Below are 17124 nucleotides of genomic sequence, written 5' to 3'. Positions count from 1 at the left end.
GTCTGTTGTCTAAAGAAGGTTTCAGTGTGCCTCAGTTTGCTGAAGATGTATCCAAGTCCTATTCATCATCAGAATGAGTAGAAGTTGAATTCAAATTGAAGTCTTTCGATTGTTTTGGAGAATTGCTGGATCGTGACCTCGGCAGCGTAGGTGAACCTGAGGTAGTTTTGTATCCTGAGTTGGTTTCTGGCACTGACAGACATCAGGTCGTTTTTCTTTTCTGCAAACTCGAATCTTGCTTGCTCGGCTCCTCGGCGAACTCTTGCAGGCCACTGTCGTAACTTTCCGGAAGCAGCTTTTCCAAGTGCTCCCCCGTCTCCTCCAAGAGTAGGGCCGTGCTGTGCTCTCCTCCCACCTCTTGCGGTGTGGTGGGTGAGGGGGAGGATGTCAAGGGCCCTGTCGCTGGTTTGCTTTCCTGCCATCCCTGAGAACTGGTGGATTGCTGTTGCTGGGCAGCTTTGATTGTGCAGTTGGCCACCATGTGGCCGATGCTTTGGCAATAATGGCACTTCTTAGGCTGGGGGGCTAATTTACATTCCTTGGCATGATGATCCAAACCGCCACAATTATAGCATCTAAAACAAAGCAAAAACACAGCGATTAACGCATGTAGGCCTGGAGTTTCCACTCTGGTTTTCCCAGCGCAATTTGCTCAAGGTTGACCAAACAATCGCAGAACTTAAAGCACACATTGAGTTTCCGCAATTAAAAACTGTTGCATAAAAGCTAACCCTGCCCACAAAATTGGTGATGCCCCCTAGATTGATGTGTCACCAAGGGGCGGTCCCACTAATTATATGCATATGCAGACTTTCAGGAGGCTCTTAAAATTAAGCTGGTTCTCCTGGACCATTTTAAAAGCTTTTGGGTTTTAAATTTTCTTTTTAATTTACTATAACACTGACTCCTGTACCCAAAGTGAGTAGCAAGTGTTCTGTATAGTTATTTAAAACCATTTTTAGTTATCTAAAATTGGATTGCTCACAGGCGATGGATCGGTAGTGATTAAAATGCTTATTGTTTTGTGATAAATCCATTTTCAGCTATATTAATCAAACTGTGCCAAGTTACTTAAATATATAAAGGAATATGATTTCAAGCATTTTTTAAACATATGTTCTAAAAGGTTGCATGATTGTATTGGTTCATGGAAGATTTCATATTCGACAATATGAAAATGAATTCAAGTGGCTCCCTGATAAAAAGTATTTTCGGATCTTGTACGTTAACCTGAGAGGGTAGACAGAGGCTCGCTTTAACGTCTCATCAAAAAGATGCACTCCCAGCAGTGCAACACTCCCTGAGTACTGCCCCTTCAACAGTGTGTAGTAACTGAAGGTATAGCCTCTCTTGATGTCTATCAAGAATCATGTGAAATTCTGGGAGGCTCCGACCAATGGGCACTAAGCGCGAGCAATCTGGGCGGGTGTGGCTTCCTGACGAGAGTTCTGATTGACCATGTAGTACCTGAAAAGCTCTCCGTAATAAAGTTTATCTGTTTCTTGTTGAAACCTGTCTGCTCTGTCAAGGCATTACACAGTGTAGCATTCCCAAAGCATTGTCCCTTCGATAATATCAAGTTCCCTCCATAGTGCCCATCGTACAGTGCAGTATTCCCTCAGTATCACCCCGCCAACAGTGCGGTGCTCTGCCGGTACAGCCACTTCAACAGTGTTGCACTCCCCCAGTACTGCTCCTCTGCCATTGCTGCACTGTCTCAGTACTGCTGCTTTAACAGTGCAGTCTTCACTCAGTACAGTCCCTCTCACAGTGCAGCATTCCCTCAGTAGTGCCCCTCCCACAGTGCAGCACTCCCTAAGTGCTGCCCCCCTCCATATTGTCCCTCCTACAGTGCAGCTCTCACTCAGCACTGCCTCTCCTACAGTGCAGCATTCCCTCAGTATTGCCCCTCCCACAGTGCAGCACTCCCTCAGTGCTGCCCCCTCCATACTGTCCCTCTTACAGTGCAGTGCTCACTCAGCACTGCCTCTCCTACAGTGCAGCATTCCCTCAGTACTGCCCCTCCAGCAGCGCAGCACTCCCTCAGTACTGCCCCTCCCACAGTGCAGCACTCCCTCAGTACTGCCCCTCCAGCAGCGCAGCACTCCCTCAGTACTGCCCCTCCCATAGTGCAGCACTCCCTCAGTACTGAACCTCCCACAGTGCAGCACTCCATCAGTACTACCTCTCCCACAGTGCAGCACTCCCTCAGTACTGCCCCTCCCACAGTGCAGCACTCCCTCAGTACTGCCCCTCCCACAGTGCGGCACTCCCTCAGTACTGCCCCTCCCACAGTGCAGCGCTCCCTCAGTACTGCCTCTCCCACAGTGCAGCACTCCCTCAGTACTGCCCCTCCCACAGTGCAGCACTCCCTCAGTAAAGAACCCCGGTACCAAAGAGCCAGCAACAGCACTGTTGGTCCTCCATCTCAAATTTTGATTTTTAAAAAATAATGCAGGTGTGCAGATATTTGCAATATGAACATACGAACATAAGAAATAGGAGCAGAAATAGGCCACTTGGCCCCTCGAGCTATTCAATAAGATCATGGCCGATCTGTTTGTGTTTCGATTTCCACATTCCCATCTAACCCTGATAACCTTTGATTCCCTTGCCTAACAAGAATTTATCTATCTCTGCCTTAAAAATATTCCATGACCCCACATCCACCACTTTCTGAGGCTGAGAGTTCCAAAGTTGCACAACCCTCAGAGAAAGAAAGTCTCCTCTGTCTTAAAAGAGCAACGCCTAATTTAAAATGGCACCCCCTTGTTCTGGACTCACCCACAAGAGGAAACATCCTTTCCACGTCCACCTTGTCAATACCATTCAGGATCATATATACTTTTCAATCAAATCACCCCTCACTCTTCTAAACTCCAGTGGAAACAAGCCCAGCCTGTCCAACCTTTCCTCATAAGACAACTCGTTCATTCCAGGTATCAATCTAATAAACCTCCTCTGAACTGCCTCCAATGCATTTACATCCTTCCTTAAATAAGGAGATCAAAACTGCACACAGTAATTGAGGTGTGGTCTGACCAATGTCCTGTATAACTGAAGCGTAACATCCTTACTTTTATGTTCAATCCCTCTCGTAATAAAGGATAGCATTCCATTAGCCTTCTTAATTACTTGCTGTACCTGCAAACTAACTTTTTGTGACTCATGTTCTAGAACACCTAGATCCCTCTGCACCTCGGAATCCTGAAGCCATTCTCCATTTAAGTAATAGGGTCAGGAAGGCATAAAGCTCATTATAAAATTAATACAAGTTAATTTGCGATGGGCAATAAATGCTGGCCTAGCCTGCGACACACACATCCCATGAATGAAAAATAATTTTTAACAATTCGTACAGCATGTCATGCAAACATCCACACTAGCCTGCACTATCATTGAATGCACATTATCAGTAGGGGGCAACATTCCACCATTAACACGGGGCCTTCGAAGAGTCTGTTCACATTCTTCCACATCCCGTCCCAGGTTTTTATTTCTTTTTACTGCCAATACTTGTGGCTATTACTGGGACTTAACAGGAGCTGCTTTGAATTGTGTACTTGCACAAAACACCATGACACATTACCCATTCTGCCATAATATAAAAATAAAATACTGCGGATGCTGGAAATCTGAAACAAAAACAAAAATTACTGGAAAAACTCAGCAGGTCTGACAGCATCTGTGGAGAGGAAGACAGAGTTAACGTTTTGAATCTGTATGACTCATCATCAGAACCCACTCTGCCAGCCCCGCACACAACAGGGGTGTTGGATGCAGCTTGTCACTCACATATACTCACATTCACACTCGTGATTACATTCATTCACCTATCAAATAGGCACATTCTGTTCCTGATTGTACTGCTGTGCAGTTGCATTATTTCCAGATATTCTCAACTGCACCCACATATGCAACTGTGGCTCAATTAGTAGCATTCCAGCCTATCAATCAGAAGGTGCTAGGTTCAAGCCCTACTGTAGGACTTGAACATTGAACTCAAGGCTAGCAATCTAGTGAAGGAGAGCTGCGCTGTTGGAAGTGCTCTCTTTTGGATGCGATGCTAAGCCAAAGATCCCATAGCACTATTTCAAAGAAAGGCAGGCCATTTACCCCTGGTGTCCTGGCCAATATCTAACCCTCAATGAATATTACAAGAGGAGGTTATCTGGCCATTATCACATTGTGTGAGCTTTCAGTGCACATATTGGCTGCCTCATTTCCTACAACAGGGATTACACTTCAAAAAATACTTCAGTGGCTGTAAAGCCCTTTGAGATGACTTGTGGTCACGAAGGAAGCTAAATAAATGCAAGGTTGCAGAAGATATGAAAATTGACCATGTGGTTTATAGTGAGGGAGAAAGCTGTTCACTGCAGGACAGTATCAATGGACTAGTCAGGTGGGCAGAAAAGTGGCAAATGGAATTCAGTCTGGAGAAGTCTGAGGTAATGCATTTGGAGAGGACAAGCAAGGCAAAGAAATACATAATAAATGGCAGGATTCTGAAAAGTGTAGCGGGAGGTTGGAGAGTATGTTTACAGATCTCTGAAGGGAACAGGATAGGTAGATAAGGTGGTCAAGAAGGCATGTGGGATACTTTCCTTTATTAGCCAAGGTCTAGAATATAAAAACAGGAAGATTATGCCAGGACTGTATAAAAAACTAGTTAAGCCACAGCTAGAGTATTGCGTGCACTTCTGCTCACCACATTACAGGAATTATGGGCAGAAGTTTGCCCTTGATTGGTGGGCGGTTCCCACCGGCTCGGCGGCGGGCAGCCAATCACCACCGCCGAAATGGGCCCCGCCGCCATTTTAAGTGGGCGGGCCAATTAAGGCCCACCCAGCGGGTTGCCCGATAGGAAGCGCTATGCGCTTACTGTGCAGGGAGGGGAGGGATTCCCCAACTGCCAGAATGCGCTCTTTCACGCATGCGGTCGAAAGAGCGCACATCTCCCTGAGACTAAGTGCTGCCTCAGGGAGAGCACTGACAGTGTTTGAAAGTGTAAAAATAGAAAAATAAAAAAAGTATTAACATGTACCCCTCGTGACAATGTCACATGAGATGGGACATGTTAATAAATATCACAGAAACTTTATTAAAGATTTTTAAAACCGACATGAAACCTCATCCCGCCGGTGGATGAGGTTTCATGTTTTTTCAGAAGCCCGCTGGGGCTCCTGGCCTGCCCGCCAGCCTTAAGGTTGGACAGGCAGGGCCTTTAATTGATTTAACTACCCTGTCAATGGCCTCAATTGGCCATTGACAGGTCAGCGGGCGGACAGCTGATTGCGCTGTCCCCCTGCCTTCCTGAATATTTAAATGGGGTGGGTTCCCTCCAACATCATCCTGCGGCATTTTTGTGTTGGTGAGCAGGCCCCGCCCCCAACTCGTCGACAGAAAAATTCTGCCCTATTAGAGAGGTTATGGAGGCAATTTGGGACTATTGCCAGGAATGGAGCATTTTAACTATGATGAATGATTGGAGAGGCTGAGGTTGTTTTCTTTTGGAATCAAGGAGGCTGATGGGAGATTTAATTGAGGTGTATAAAATTATGAGGGGCCAAGATAGAATGGATAGTAAGGACCTATCTCCATTAGCAAAGAGGTCAATAGCCAGGGGATGTAGATTTAAAGTAATTGCTGGAAGGATTAGAGCGGAGTTAAGGAAGGAATTTTCATCCAGAGTGGTGTAGGTGTCTGGAACTCACTGCCTGAAAGGGTAGTACAGGCAGAAGCCCTCAATGCAATTAAGAAACACTTGCACATGCCCTTGAGATACTGTAACCTACAGCGCTATGGGCAGAGAGCTGGAAGGTGGATTGGACTGGATAGCTCTTTCTCGGCTGACTGGCCTCCTTATATGCCTTAAATATTCTATGTTTCTATATTTCTTTTTTTCTGGTCTTTTTTCTAGTACCCATGCAATCATGTATTCAGAAAGATATATTCATATATATACAAAGCTCACCCATCAACTCATCCACACTACATATAAATTAGGAAATTACACATGTTTACCATACATGCTCACACACATAATCTCTCATGGATGTACACACACTAAAATACATACACTCACACACAGAGGTGCAATGCAGAGGGCATTGCTCAGGTGTCTTGATTATGTACTTGAGTCTCTAGGGTGGGGCTTGACCTATAGCCTCCTGACTCAGGCAAGAAGCTACCCACTTAGCCAAAGCTGAATTCTGGGCACACCCAAGAAACAATTTTTTAAATTAAAATTAAACTTTGAAATTATTCTCAGCCGTAACGCACTATGTTTTACACAGGGAGCTGTGTCACACCTGCAGATGCATGTTGCTTCTTGAATTTGAATTGAAAACAGTTGTTCACTTTGTGTGTTTTCTGTGGCTTATTGTTATTGGGGGGAAATGGTCTCTCATTATATTCACATTAATCACCAAAGGACGACAACCCTGCCTAAACCATTAACTGCAGGCCCCAGGCTAGGAAAGGAGAATACTGCAAGTTGCTATGCATTGCTGATCAGTATGGGTCTGTGAACATTGAGTGTGGACAGGCTCTACCTCGGCTGCAGTACCCTCAATAGTCAGATTCCATCCGTACATTGCCTGTGTGAATTCATAGGTGGAGAGCACAGGTAGGATTAGGAACATAGGAACAGGAGGGAGCTATTTAGCCACTCAAAGCCTGTTCTGCCATTCTATTCGATCATGGCTGACCTGTGCCTTGACTCCATATATCCACCATTGCTCCCTATCCCTTGGTCCCTTACACCAAAAATCTATCAATTTCAGTCTTGAAAGCTCCAGTTGACTCTCATACACAACAGCCTTTTGGGCAGGAGAGCTCCAGATTTTCTTTGTGTGAAAAGCTTCTGATTGGTCTAGCTGTAATGAAATCTAGTCTCAGTAATGGTGACCATTAAACTATCAATGACTGTCGTAAAATCTCATTTGGTTCACTAATGTCCTTTAGGAAAGGAAATCTGCTGTCCTTACCTGGTCTGGCCTACATGTAACTCCAGACCCACAGCAATGTGGTTGATTCTTAACTGCCCTCTGAAATGGCCTAGTAAGTCACTCAGTTCAAGGGTAATTAGGGATGGGCAACAAATGCTAGCCTTGTTAGTGATACTTGCATCCCATGAAAGAATAATTTTTTTTAAAAAAGAAGTGTATGTCCCCATATCCTTGATTACAGCACCGGCGGAAATCGGTTCATTGCTTTTTTTTTAAACCCTAGTGAATCCTTTTATCACTTTAAACGATTTGATTAGATCATCCGTCAAACCTCAAAGACTTGAACACAAAATCAGATGAAATGTTAAACCAAGGTCCCTCTCAGAAGGATGTAAAGCATTCAAGGCACTATTTTGAAGAAAAGCAGCAGAGTTCTGTCTGGTGCCCCAGCAAATATTTATCCCTCAAAGCTCGCACACTGGGACTTTGCTGTGCATACGTTGGCTGCTGTGTTTCCCACATTACAACACTGACTACACTCTGAAAGTACTTCACTGGCTGAAAAGTGCTTTGGAACATCCCAAGCTCATGGAAGGCGCTATGTAAATGTGCATCTTCCTTTCTTTTCCCTTCTAATTTCCACAATGACTGAGATGTCAAACGACCAATTCTGGAGATGCCTGGGCAGAGTGAGCAGAGGGCGGGCAGTCACAAAATGAAACCGCATGCGATGGCTGTCGCTGCCCAGGTACTGGACACGGGCAGTGGCCAGCAGTTTCTCTGAAGGTAGGAAGGAAATTAGAAGGGAAAACATTCCAGGTCTTTGTGACTTGATGGTTGGATCCCCTCTGTTACAAAAAAAGCTCAAAACAGAAAACAGAATGGACCACAGAGCGAGGAAGCAAAGCAGCAACAAAATGGCATTCCAGAATGGGCATCTGATTTTAACGATCACCTCCTGACCCTTGAAGGCAACCAAATAAGTGATGCAGAATAAATAATTCATGAGGTTCAACTGGTAAATAAATACAATGGTGGCTGAGGCTCAATTAATCAATGTCATCAGTCTCAATCACCATGGAAATATTAAATGAAACTCAATCACACTGATAACGGGGGAATAAGGTCACGAGGGTTCTTCCCAAACTAACTACACACCCTCAGGGACTACACTCTACATCATTAAACACCATCCTCACCACTTGCTACCTTATTTTTGCTGAGCAAAATTATTGCAGAACCCTCCCTTTTTCCCCTCACAGTTTCTCACACTGTTTCTCTTTATATGTCTTTCTCTCTTTCTGTCTCCCTCTGTCAACAATAACAACTTGCATTTCTGCAGCATCTTCAACAATGTGAAATGTCACAAGGTACTAAATGTTGAGATGTGTAAGAGGTTAGATTTGGAGAAATGTAACGATCTCAGAGGCTTATGGGGATGGAAGATATTACCAAGATACCAAGGGGTGAGACATGGAGGAATTTGAAAACAAGAATGAGAGTTTTAAAAATTGAGCTATTGTTGGATCAGGAGTCAACATAAGTCAGTGGGCACAGGAGTGAAGGATAAAAAGGATTTGATCTGAATTAGGATAGTTTTGATGAGCTTAAGTTTATGGAGGGTGGAATTTGGGAGGACAGGCAGGAGTGCATTGGAATAATTGAGTCCAACTATAATGAACGCATGGATGAGGAAGGAGCAGAGGCAGTGTCTGAGTCAGGTGATGTTATGAATGATATGTGGTGAGAATTTCAACTTGGGGTTAAATGAGACACCAAAGTTGTGAACAGTTTGGTTCAGCCATGGACAGTTGCCAAGGAGAGAGATAGAGTCAATAGCTAGAGAATGGAGTTTGTGGTGAGGACTGAAGACAATAGTTTCAGTATCCGTATGTGTGTGTGTGTGTGTGTGTGTGTGTTCTGTATCGCTCTCTGGCTTAACTCTACTTCTCTCCATGTATCTCTCTTTTCTATCTCTCTCTCCTGTATTCTGTCATTGACCCAGGTTGTTTAACGCCTCATTTACACTCAGCCAGTGTCAGAGGCAGTCACAATTCCCTCTCCCTCATCCCTTTTTTGTGCTGTAGGGCTAGTTTCAGCTGTGGATTTCACATCAAAGACACTGGCTGAGACTTCAGAAAATTTCCAGCCTTAACTCTCCAGCCTGTGTAATATCCAATGTGCAACACTCTCCAGCCTGTGTAATCTTATATGTAATAGACTCCAAGCTTTATTATGTTCCTGAGGCCCTGTCCGCCATCTCAGGTGGTTGTAGAAAGGTCCTGAAATTCTCTGACCCACTGTTGGGGGGGGGCAGGGGGAGGTTGGGGGGGGGCGGTGGGTGGGGGTGCAGCGGGGGTGGTCTTTCAGGCATCTTTGGGACACGTGACATTGCCCTCCCCCAGAAAAAATAGTACACAGCAAAGACCAATCTCTCTTCACTCTGCACCCCGATTCCCTGTGTCTTCTCCCCATTCCCCATTTGGGATGTTTTACTATGCTGTCTAAATACAAGTTATTATTTGTTGTTAGCTAACTCTCTAGGCATAAGTTGTAAAGTAATATTGTTTAAGGACCAGAGGTTGGATTGTGACCTGTTGCTGCCAAGAAGCCCCCACCTCACCTGTCTCCCTTGGGCCTTCGCTTTTGCACATTCTTCCCTTTAGGCCTCCTTTCACTCCCGATGCAGGAGGTGCCACCCGGGCCTGTTACCCATATTGATTCCAGACCTTTGGAAGATTTCTTAAACGTAAACTCCACCGGCTCTCCCTCTTTCAAACTGCGGAAGCCGTCCATGTACAGCTTGCTCTGAAAAACATTGCCCAGAGAAAATGTAAAGAAAGTGCTAATATTTGGAGTTCAATCAAAAGCACCAAATCGCCCAATGGTTTTATTTAGTCCCAAAAACAATTCTCAAATTATCCTTGATTGAAAACAGTAAGGATTGTGGTAAAGGCAAGAGTGGAACACGTACTATCCCAGCAGGATCTCACTTTCATTATGTGAGCCAGTCAGTGGCCCTGATCTCTGAGTTTTATCACTAGAATTCAGTACTTTACCAAGGTCAGTTCAGTTTGCATTGATAGTTACAAACTTCACCAATGTTCCCAATTCCTGTTGTGCAATATAGCCAGGTATAAAAGTGTACACATGAAAGTACATTGGGGGAAATATCAACTCCATAGCACCGACAATGCACTAAATTAGAAAAATGCTGGATTTGTCAGGCCATAACATGCATCAACCATAAGATGCACCCCCACAATTTTAAAAGGAAATTTTTAGGAAGTACTTGGGCATAACCTTTGGATCATAAAACGCACGGCGCTTTTCAGTGACTTTTTTTTCCAGAAGAAAAGTACGTCTTACGTCCAGCTAACGCAGTAATGTCCCAGTCACGCTGTGTGGGCCACTACCAAGTGGAGGGGATGTCAGAGCTGCTGAAAAGTGTTGCCATCTCTGGTTGGTCATATTCATGGGGGTTTCATCGAATGATTTCCTGCCTCCAAACATACAGACCCCACCCACCTAGCATTGGTCATCCAACTTATCTATCCTCACAAAGGCCCGCTTTCACAGCCAATCGAAAAGTGAACAGCCTCTTAACTCAATTGGATGATGTCAGTCAAACAGTCCTTTCTCTCCATTTCCAATATTGGTATAATTAATTAACAAAAGTGCTAAAAAATGTAATGTCCCTTTGATATATCTACTGTAGTGCCTGGGAGATTATCTCCCAGGACAATCCTGGAGGATTGGAAACTCTAATTTTATCCATACAAAGTCAAACACATGTAGAGGGAGTTGCTCCCACTCACCCACCACAAATACCAGTGAGGTTAAAGAGGTTAAAGCAACACCCATCATCATACTCACATCCCCACCCCAACCCCTACTCATCCAGCCAGCCGTCACTCCCCTGTCTGGTTTGCTCCTGATGGTTTAGAGCCCAAGCTGATTGGTGATTCCAAAACTTCACCCAAGGCATGGATTGGCTTGATGGCAAGTCTGAGCAAAACTATAGAAAGTGTTTTGGCAGGGCTTGCACATGTCCTCGTGCAGCATCAACAGACACATATACATTGCACATGTGTGCACACAAACACTTTCCACCAAGGGTCACTGGACTCCAATCAAGAGACTTTTGTTTGTGTCAGTTCATTACACACTCCTCTCTCCCTTTGGGTAGTAATGGGGAAGCGCTGGAAGGATTAGCAAGCTGATTATCAATCTACTTGAATCAGATCATGGACACTCCATGGAATGGGATTTGAGCCCGGAGCTTCTGGCTCAGAGACAGGGGCGTTACCTACTGAGCCACAAGAACACCTTCAGGACAAGTAAACCTGACCCATTTTTCTCATGACTATCAAGGAAGGTTGAGGTCAACTGGAGGAAGCTCCTACATTCCCCTCCTGCTTCACTTGATATCTACTAACTCAGCATAGGTGCGGGACTGAGTGTTTGGGAGGGGCGCCACTTATGACTCTGTCTGAAGCCAGTTATTGCATTTATCTACTGATTTATCCACATGTATCTAACATTAGAAAAAGGAGTGGAACAAATCAAAGGATCTCATGTGTGGCTATCAGCTGAAATCTATTGGCACAGACACGATGGGCTGAATGGCCTCCTTCTGTGTTGTACGATCCTGTGAAATTAGAAAGAGCACATTGCTGAAGATTACCTAATGCAGCAGATGTCCTGTGCAATGCGGAGGAGTGAGAACCTGTTTCAGATGGTCTTGCAAACAATGGCAGACAGAAACTGGCAGCTTTATAGTGGACTTTTGACATTAGTACAGAGCATAGGAAAAGGAGACCATTCAGCCCCTCAAGCCTGTTCCCTATTCAATTAGATTGTGGTTAATCTGCACTTCAACTCTATTTACCCACCTTTGTTCCATATTCTATAATACCCTTACCTAACAACAATCTACCAATCTCAGGATTGAAAGCTCCAAGTGATGCCCAGCATCAAAGCCTTTTGGAGGAGGAGAGCCTGAGATTGTGACCTGTGTGAGAAAAAGTACGTCCTGATTTCACTTCTCAGTGTTCTGGGTCTAATATTAGGATCGTGGTGCCTCATTTTGGTTCCCTACCAGAGGAAATAATTTATTCCTATTTACCCTATTGAATCCTTTTGTCATTTTTAAACATTTTGATCAGATCACCTCTCAAACTCCAGAGACTTGAGCATAAAACCCAAGCTGACTCTCCCAATGCAATATGGAGGGAGTGCTGCACTGTTGGAGGAACTGTCTTTTGAATGAGATGTTAAACCAAGGCCCCCTGTTAAACTAAAACCCCCCCTCTGCCCTCTCGGGTAGATGTAAAGGACCCCATGGCATTATTCAAAGAATAGGAGCAGAGTGCTTCCTGGTGTCCTGGCCAATGTTATTAAAATCAGATGATCTGGTTTTTAATCACATTGCTGTTTGTGGGAGCTTGCTGTGCATAAATTAGCTGGCGTGTTTCATACATTACAATGGTGGCTACTCTTCAAGGAGTACTTATTGGCTGTGAACAGTTTTAGGATGCCCTGTGGTTGGGAAAGGTGCAATATAAGCGCCAGTCTTATTTTTTTGCTTTCTTTCCTCAAAAGGAAGTCAGCACACCACATCAACACCAAGCTCTTGGTGTGACTGAGCTCTATTCCCTGTATAGGTCAATGTAGGAGAAGATTGTGCCCACTACCTGTCCCAAACCCGCCATGAGGGAAAGTCTATTGCTAGGAGTACAAGTCACAACTCACAGCTGTTCCCCAGTGCCATCAGATCTGTGGGGTTCATAGTGAAAAGTGCATGGGTCAGATGCAAACCCCTCCCCCACCCATGCGGGCAGCTCAAGAGCATTCCAGAACCATTGATTCTGCAGGAGCTGAGAATGCCATAAATGAAAGCCTGATAATTATGGTGGGGTCTACTCTGAAAGCCAGGAGGGACCATCAGTGTGTCAAATTGCATGATCACAGGATCCTATCTGAATGAGAGGCACACCAAGGGTATAGGACATACCACACACACATAACACACAAGGCAACCAAGCTCCCTACTTGTCTCTTCATTTCACGAGAAAGAAAATTGTCTCTGGGTTTTTATTTTTCTACTTCTCTCTAATTGACATAATGAAGTCAGAGTAAAGTAAAATAACTTCAAAGTAATGGGAAATTTTACTGCAATAAATCCTATTCACCACAAGCTTTAACTGCCACTTCTCCTAGCATCTTGTCCTTGTCGATCTCTGAGCTACTTTGGACAGTCACAATCTGCATAAAGTCCAAAAGGAAGAATAAACAAACAGGAAACAAAGGGCCAGCCTCAGGGATCAGCAGGGAAGAGGCTACTTGTCTCAATATCTTAAATCCTGATGTCCAATTTGTCACTCAGGGATCTCACATCCCCACCCATGCTTCCAACACCCCCAACCCCCCGCACCACAGACAATTCACTGACCACTTTAAATAAGTACATCTGGTCAATCCTATGAACTGACAACTGGACATTCATGCAGGGTTGGCCATTGCTGGCACTTACTTTGGGGGGGAGGAAGAATTAAGCTAAATGGTTCCAGGACTCAGAGATACAAAAAAATGAATTTAATTTCTGTTTACATATTAAAGCCGTAAATTAACCCAAATAGACAGATAAATAAGAGAGACATTGGATATGGTTGGGTAAATAGATAGAACAAATGACTGAACAACAACATCCATTTATTTAGCGCTTTTAACATAGTAAAACATCCCAAAGTACTTCACAGAAGTGTAGCCAGACAAAGCTGAGCCTGAGAGAAGATATTAGGACAGATGACCAATCAAGAAGGCAAGGCCTAGGAGGGGTTTGAACAGAAAGAAAAGATTTTATAAAATAAATGTGCTTATGGGCCAGGATCCAATGTAGGTCAATGGGCACAGGGGTGATGGGCGGACAGAATTGATGAGAGGAAGATGAAAGCTCACAAGCTCCCTGTTCATTGTCACCAGAAATTTGTGGGCTGCAAACTGCAATTTGCCTGGCCTAGCATGCACAGCTGGTAAGTCCTGTTTGGACACTGTATAACACTGGGGTAAAGTAACAAGGGATTCAGGTCTGTCACTGTATAACATTGTGGTACAGTAATGCGGGTGCAGGTCTGCCACTGTATAACACCAGGGTACACTATGTCACTGTATAACACTGGTACACTAGTGGAGGGTATGGATCTGTAACTGTATAACACTAGGGCAGAATGCAGATGGGTAGTAGTCCATCACTGTGTAACACTAGGGTAATGCTAGTGGCTACCTGTGTTTAAATGTCAATATTGGGGTTCTGGTCTGTCATTTATAACACTGGAATACAGTACTGCTGGGTACAGGTCTATCACTGTACAACGCTGGGTTCAGTACTACTGTGATCAGATTGATTAGAATAACACTGGGGCACAGTAGTGATGGGTTCTGCTCTGTCGCAGTATTATACTGGAGTAAAGTATTGGTGGATTCAGGTCTGTCACTATAACACTGGGATAGTGCTGGCGAATTCAGTCTGTCACTATAATGCTGGGGCACAGTGCTGGTGAATTCAGTCTGTCACTACAACACTGGGTACAGTGCTGGTGAATTTGTTCTGTCACTATAACGCTGGGGCACAGTACTGGTGAATTTGGTCTGTCACTATAACGCTGGGTACAGTGCTGGTGAGTTCAGTCTGTCACTATAACACTGGGTACAGTGCTGGTGAATTCTGTCTGTCACTATAACACTGGGGCACAGTGCTGGTGAATTCAGTCTGTCACTATAACACTGGGGCACAGTGCTGGTGAATTCAGTCTGTCACTATAACACTGGGTACAGTGCTGGTGAATTTGGTCTGTCACTATAATGCTGGGGCACAGTACTGGTGAATTCGGTCTGTCACTATAACGCTGGGTACAGTGCTGGTGAATTCCGTCTGTCACTATAACACTGGGGTACAGTGTTGGTGAATTCAGTCTGTCACTATAACACTGGGGCACAGTGCTGGTGAATTCAGTCTGTCACTATATCATTGGGGTACAGTGCTGGTAAATTCCATCTGTCACCATAACACTGGGGTACAGTGTTGGTGAATTCGGTCTGTCACTATAACACTGGGTACAGTGCTGGTGAATTCGGTCTGTCACTATAACACTGGGTACAGCGCTGGTGAATTCAGTCTGTCACTATAACACTGGGGTACAGGTTTTGCATTGATGAATTGGAGAAATTTGAGATGTTGAATCAAAAGCAAAAACAAGGTCTCACAGATTGAATTGTAAACTTCTTTTCTGTAGCCTGTGGTACCAATACAGCTGAACATTTAATTAATGAGCTTCAGAAAAGTGGATATTCTGGTTTTTAAAAGATCACCCACACATCAGGTAGAGAATGAAAAAAATCCATGAATTAATAAATCAATTAATTGTGAAATTCTAATTCATTCCAAGTCAAGACTATGTCCAGATGCATCTGACCCCTAGCTGTATCCAACTGTAAGTGACTCTAGGATCATATCCAGCTGTGAGTGATGCCTGGACTGTGTCCAGATGCGAGTGACTGCAGAGGTGTGTCCTTATGTGACACCAGGACTGTGTCCAGATGTGATAAGACTGATGTTCCAGTGCAGTACCGAGGATGTGCTGCACCATCAAAGGTGCTGTCTTTCAAATGGGGCCGTAAACCAACGCCCCATCTATCTGCCCTGGTGGATGTAAAAGATCACATGGCATTATTTCAAAGAAGAGCAGGGGAGTTATCCCCAGTGTCCTGGCCAACATTCATCCCTCAATCAACATCACAAAAACCTATTGATTGGTCATTATCACATTGCTGTTTGTGGGAGATGGCTGTGCTCAAAATTGACTACTGTTGTTTACTGCGTTACAACAGTGACTATAATTCAGAGAGTACTTCAATAAAAGGAAAATACTGCGGATGCTGGAAATCTGAAATAAAAACAGAAAATGCAGGAAAACCTCAGCAGGTCAGCAGGTTTGGCTGCATCTCTGGAGAGAGAAACAGAGTTACTGTTTTGGGTCTGTATGACTTCTTCAGAGCCAAAGAGAAGTAGAAATGTGATGGGTTTTATACTGTTTAGGGGAGGGTGGAGCAGGTGGAGCAAAATAGAAGGTCAGGAATAGGTGGGAGCTAAGAGGAAATTTGACAAAGATGTCATGGACACATGATAAAGGGAATGTTATTGGTAGTGTTAAAGCGTAAAGAAGGTGCTTATAGTGACATAAAGGTAAATTCCGTTGTATCTTCTATGACACCCTGGTCCATTCCTCCCTCACCCCAACTCCCTATCCCCTTCCCACAGCACCTTCCCATGCAATCGCAGAAGGTGCAACACCTACTCCTTTACCACGTCCCTCCTCACCGTTCATGGCCCCAGACACTCCTTTCAGATGAGGCAGAGCTTTGCTTGCATCTCCTTCAAATTGGCCTACTGTATTCACTGCTCCCAATTCGGTCTCCATTACACTGGGGAGGCTAAACGCAGACTGGGTGACCATTTTGCAGAACACATTCGCTCAATCCGTGAGCATGACCCAGACCTTCTTGTCACTTGTCATTTCAATACACCACCCTGCTCTCATGCCCACATGTCCATCCTCAACCTGCTGCAATGTTCCAGTGAAGACCAACGCAAACTGGAGGAACAGCACCTCATCTTCTGACTAGGCACTTTACAGCCTTCCGGACTTAACAATGAGTTCAGCAACTTCAGACCATGAGCTCGCTCCTCCACCTATACCCCTTTTTTAATCCAATTATTTAAAAAAAAATATTTATTTTATTTACTAATTTTTTCCCTTTTTCCCCAACCACCCCCCCCCACCCCCACAGGGCCATCTATCACTTGTTCTCATGTTTTGCTTTCACAGAGCACTGACCCTTGTTCTGCTATGAACACATTCTGCTATCTTACCTTTATGCCACTATCAACACCTCTTGAGTCTTTAACACTACCATGAACACTCCTTTTGTCCTGTGTCCATGACATTTTTGTCAAATCTCTCCTGAGCTGCCACCTATCCCTGACCTTCTATCTTGCTCCACCTGCTCCACCCTCTATTAAACTGTATAAAATCCATCACAATTCTACTCTTTAACTCTGAAGAGTCATACTGACTTGAAACATTAACTCTGTCTCTCTCCTCCACAGATG

At 44.4% G+C, this 17124-nt stretch overlaps 1 protein-coding gene across 1 annotated transcript; it reads right to left on the bottom strand.

Moving 5' to 3' along the window:
* Nucleotides 1-202: 202 nt before the first annotated feature.
* On the bottom strand, nt 203-16468 carry LOC121291167 (protein lin-28 homolog A-like). The gene is made up of 4 exons (XM_041212257.1): nt 16310-16468; nt 13161-13220; nt 9577-9761; nt 203-575 (listed from the first exon to the last, which is right to left on the bottom strand). Exons 1-4 carry the CDS (start codon nt 16466-16468, stop codon nt 203-205), a joined length of 777 nt encoding a protein of 258 aa, XP_041068191.1.
* Between the last annotated feature and the right edge of the window lie 656 nt (nt 16469-17124).

Source organism: Carcharodon carcharias, chromosome 19 (assembly GCF_017639515.1).
Source record: "Carcharodon carcharias isolate sCarCar2 chromosome 19, sCarCar2.pri, whole genome shotgun sequence".
NCBI lineage: Eukaryota > Metazoa > Chordata > Chondrichthyes > Lamniformes > Lamnidae > Carcharodon > Carcharodon carcharias.
The sequence above is the reverse complement of the archived record's forward strand: the minus strand, read 5'-3'. Positions and strand labels throughout refer to the sequence as shown.

Bases quoted from the DNA above. Each gene is read 5' to 3' on its own strand.
- LOC121291167 (XM_041212257.1), bottom strand. From the start codon at position 16,468: ATGGTCACCCAGTCTGCGTTTAGCCTCCCCAGTGTAATGGAGACCGAA. The intron at 13,221-16,309 runs GTAGGTGTTGCA...GACTTTATGCAG, and splicing joins AGGAGGGACGTGGTAAAGGA to ATTGTGACTGTCCAAAGTAG. The intron at 9,762-13,160 runs GTTAAAGCTTGT...AATGTTTTTCAG, and splicing joins AGATGCTAGGAGAAGTGGCA to AGCAAGCTGTACATGGACGG.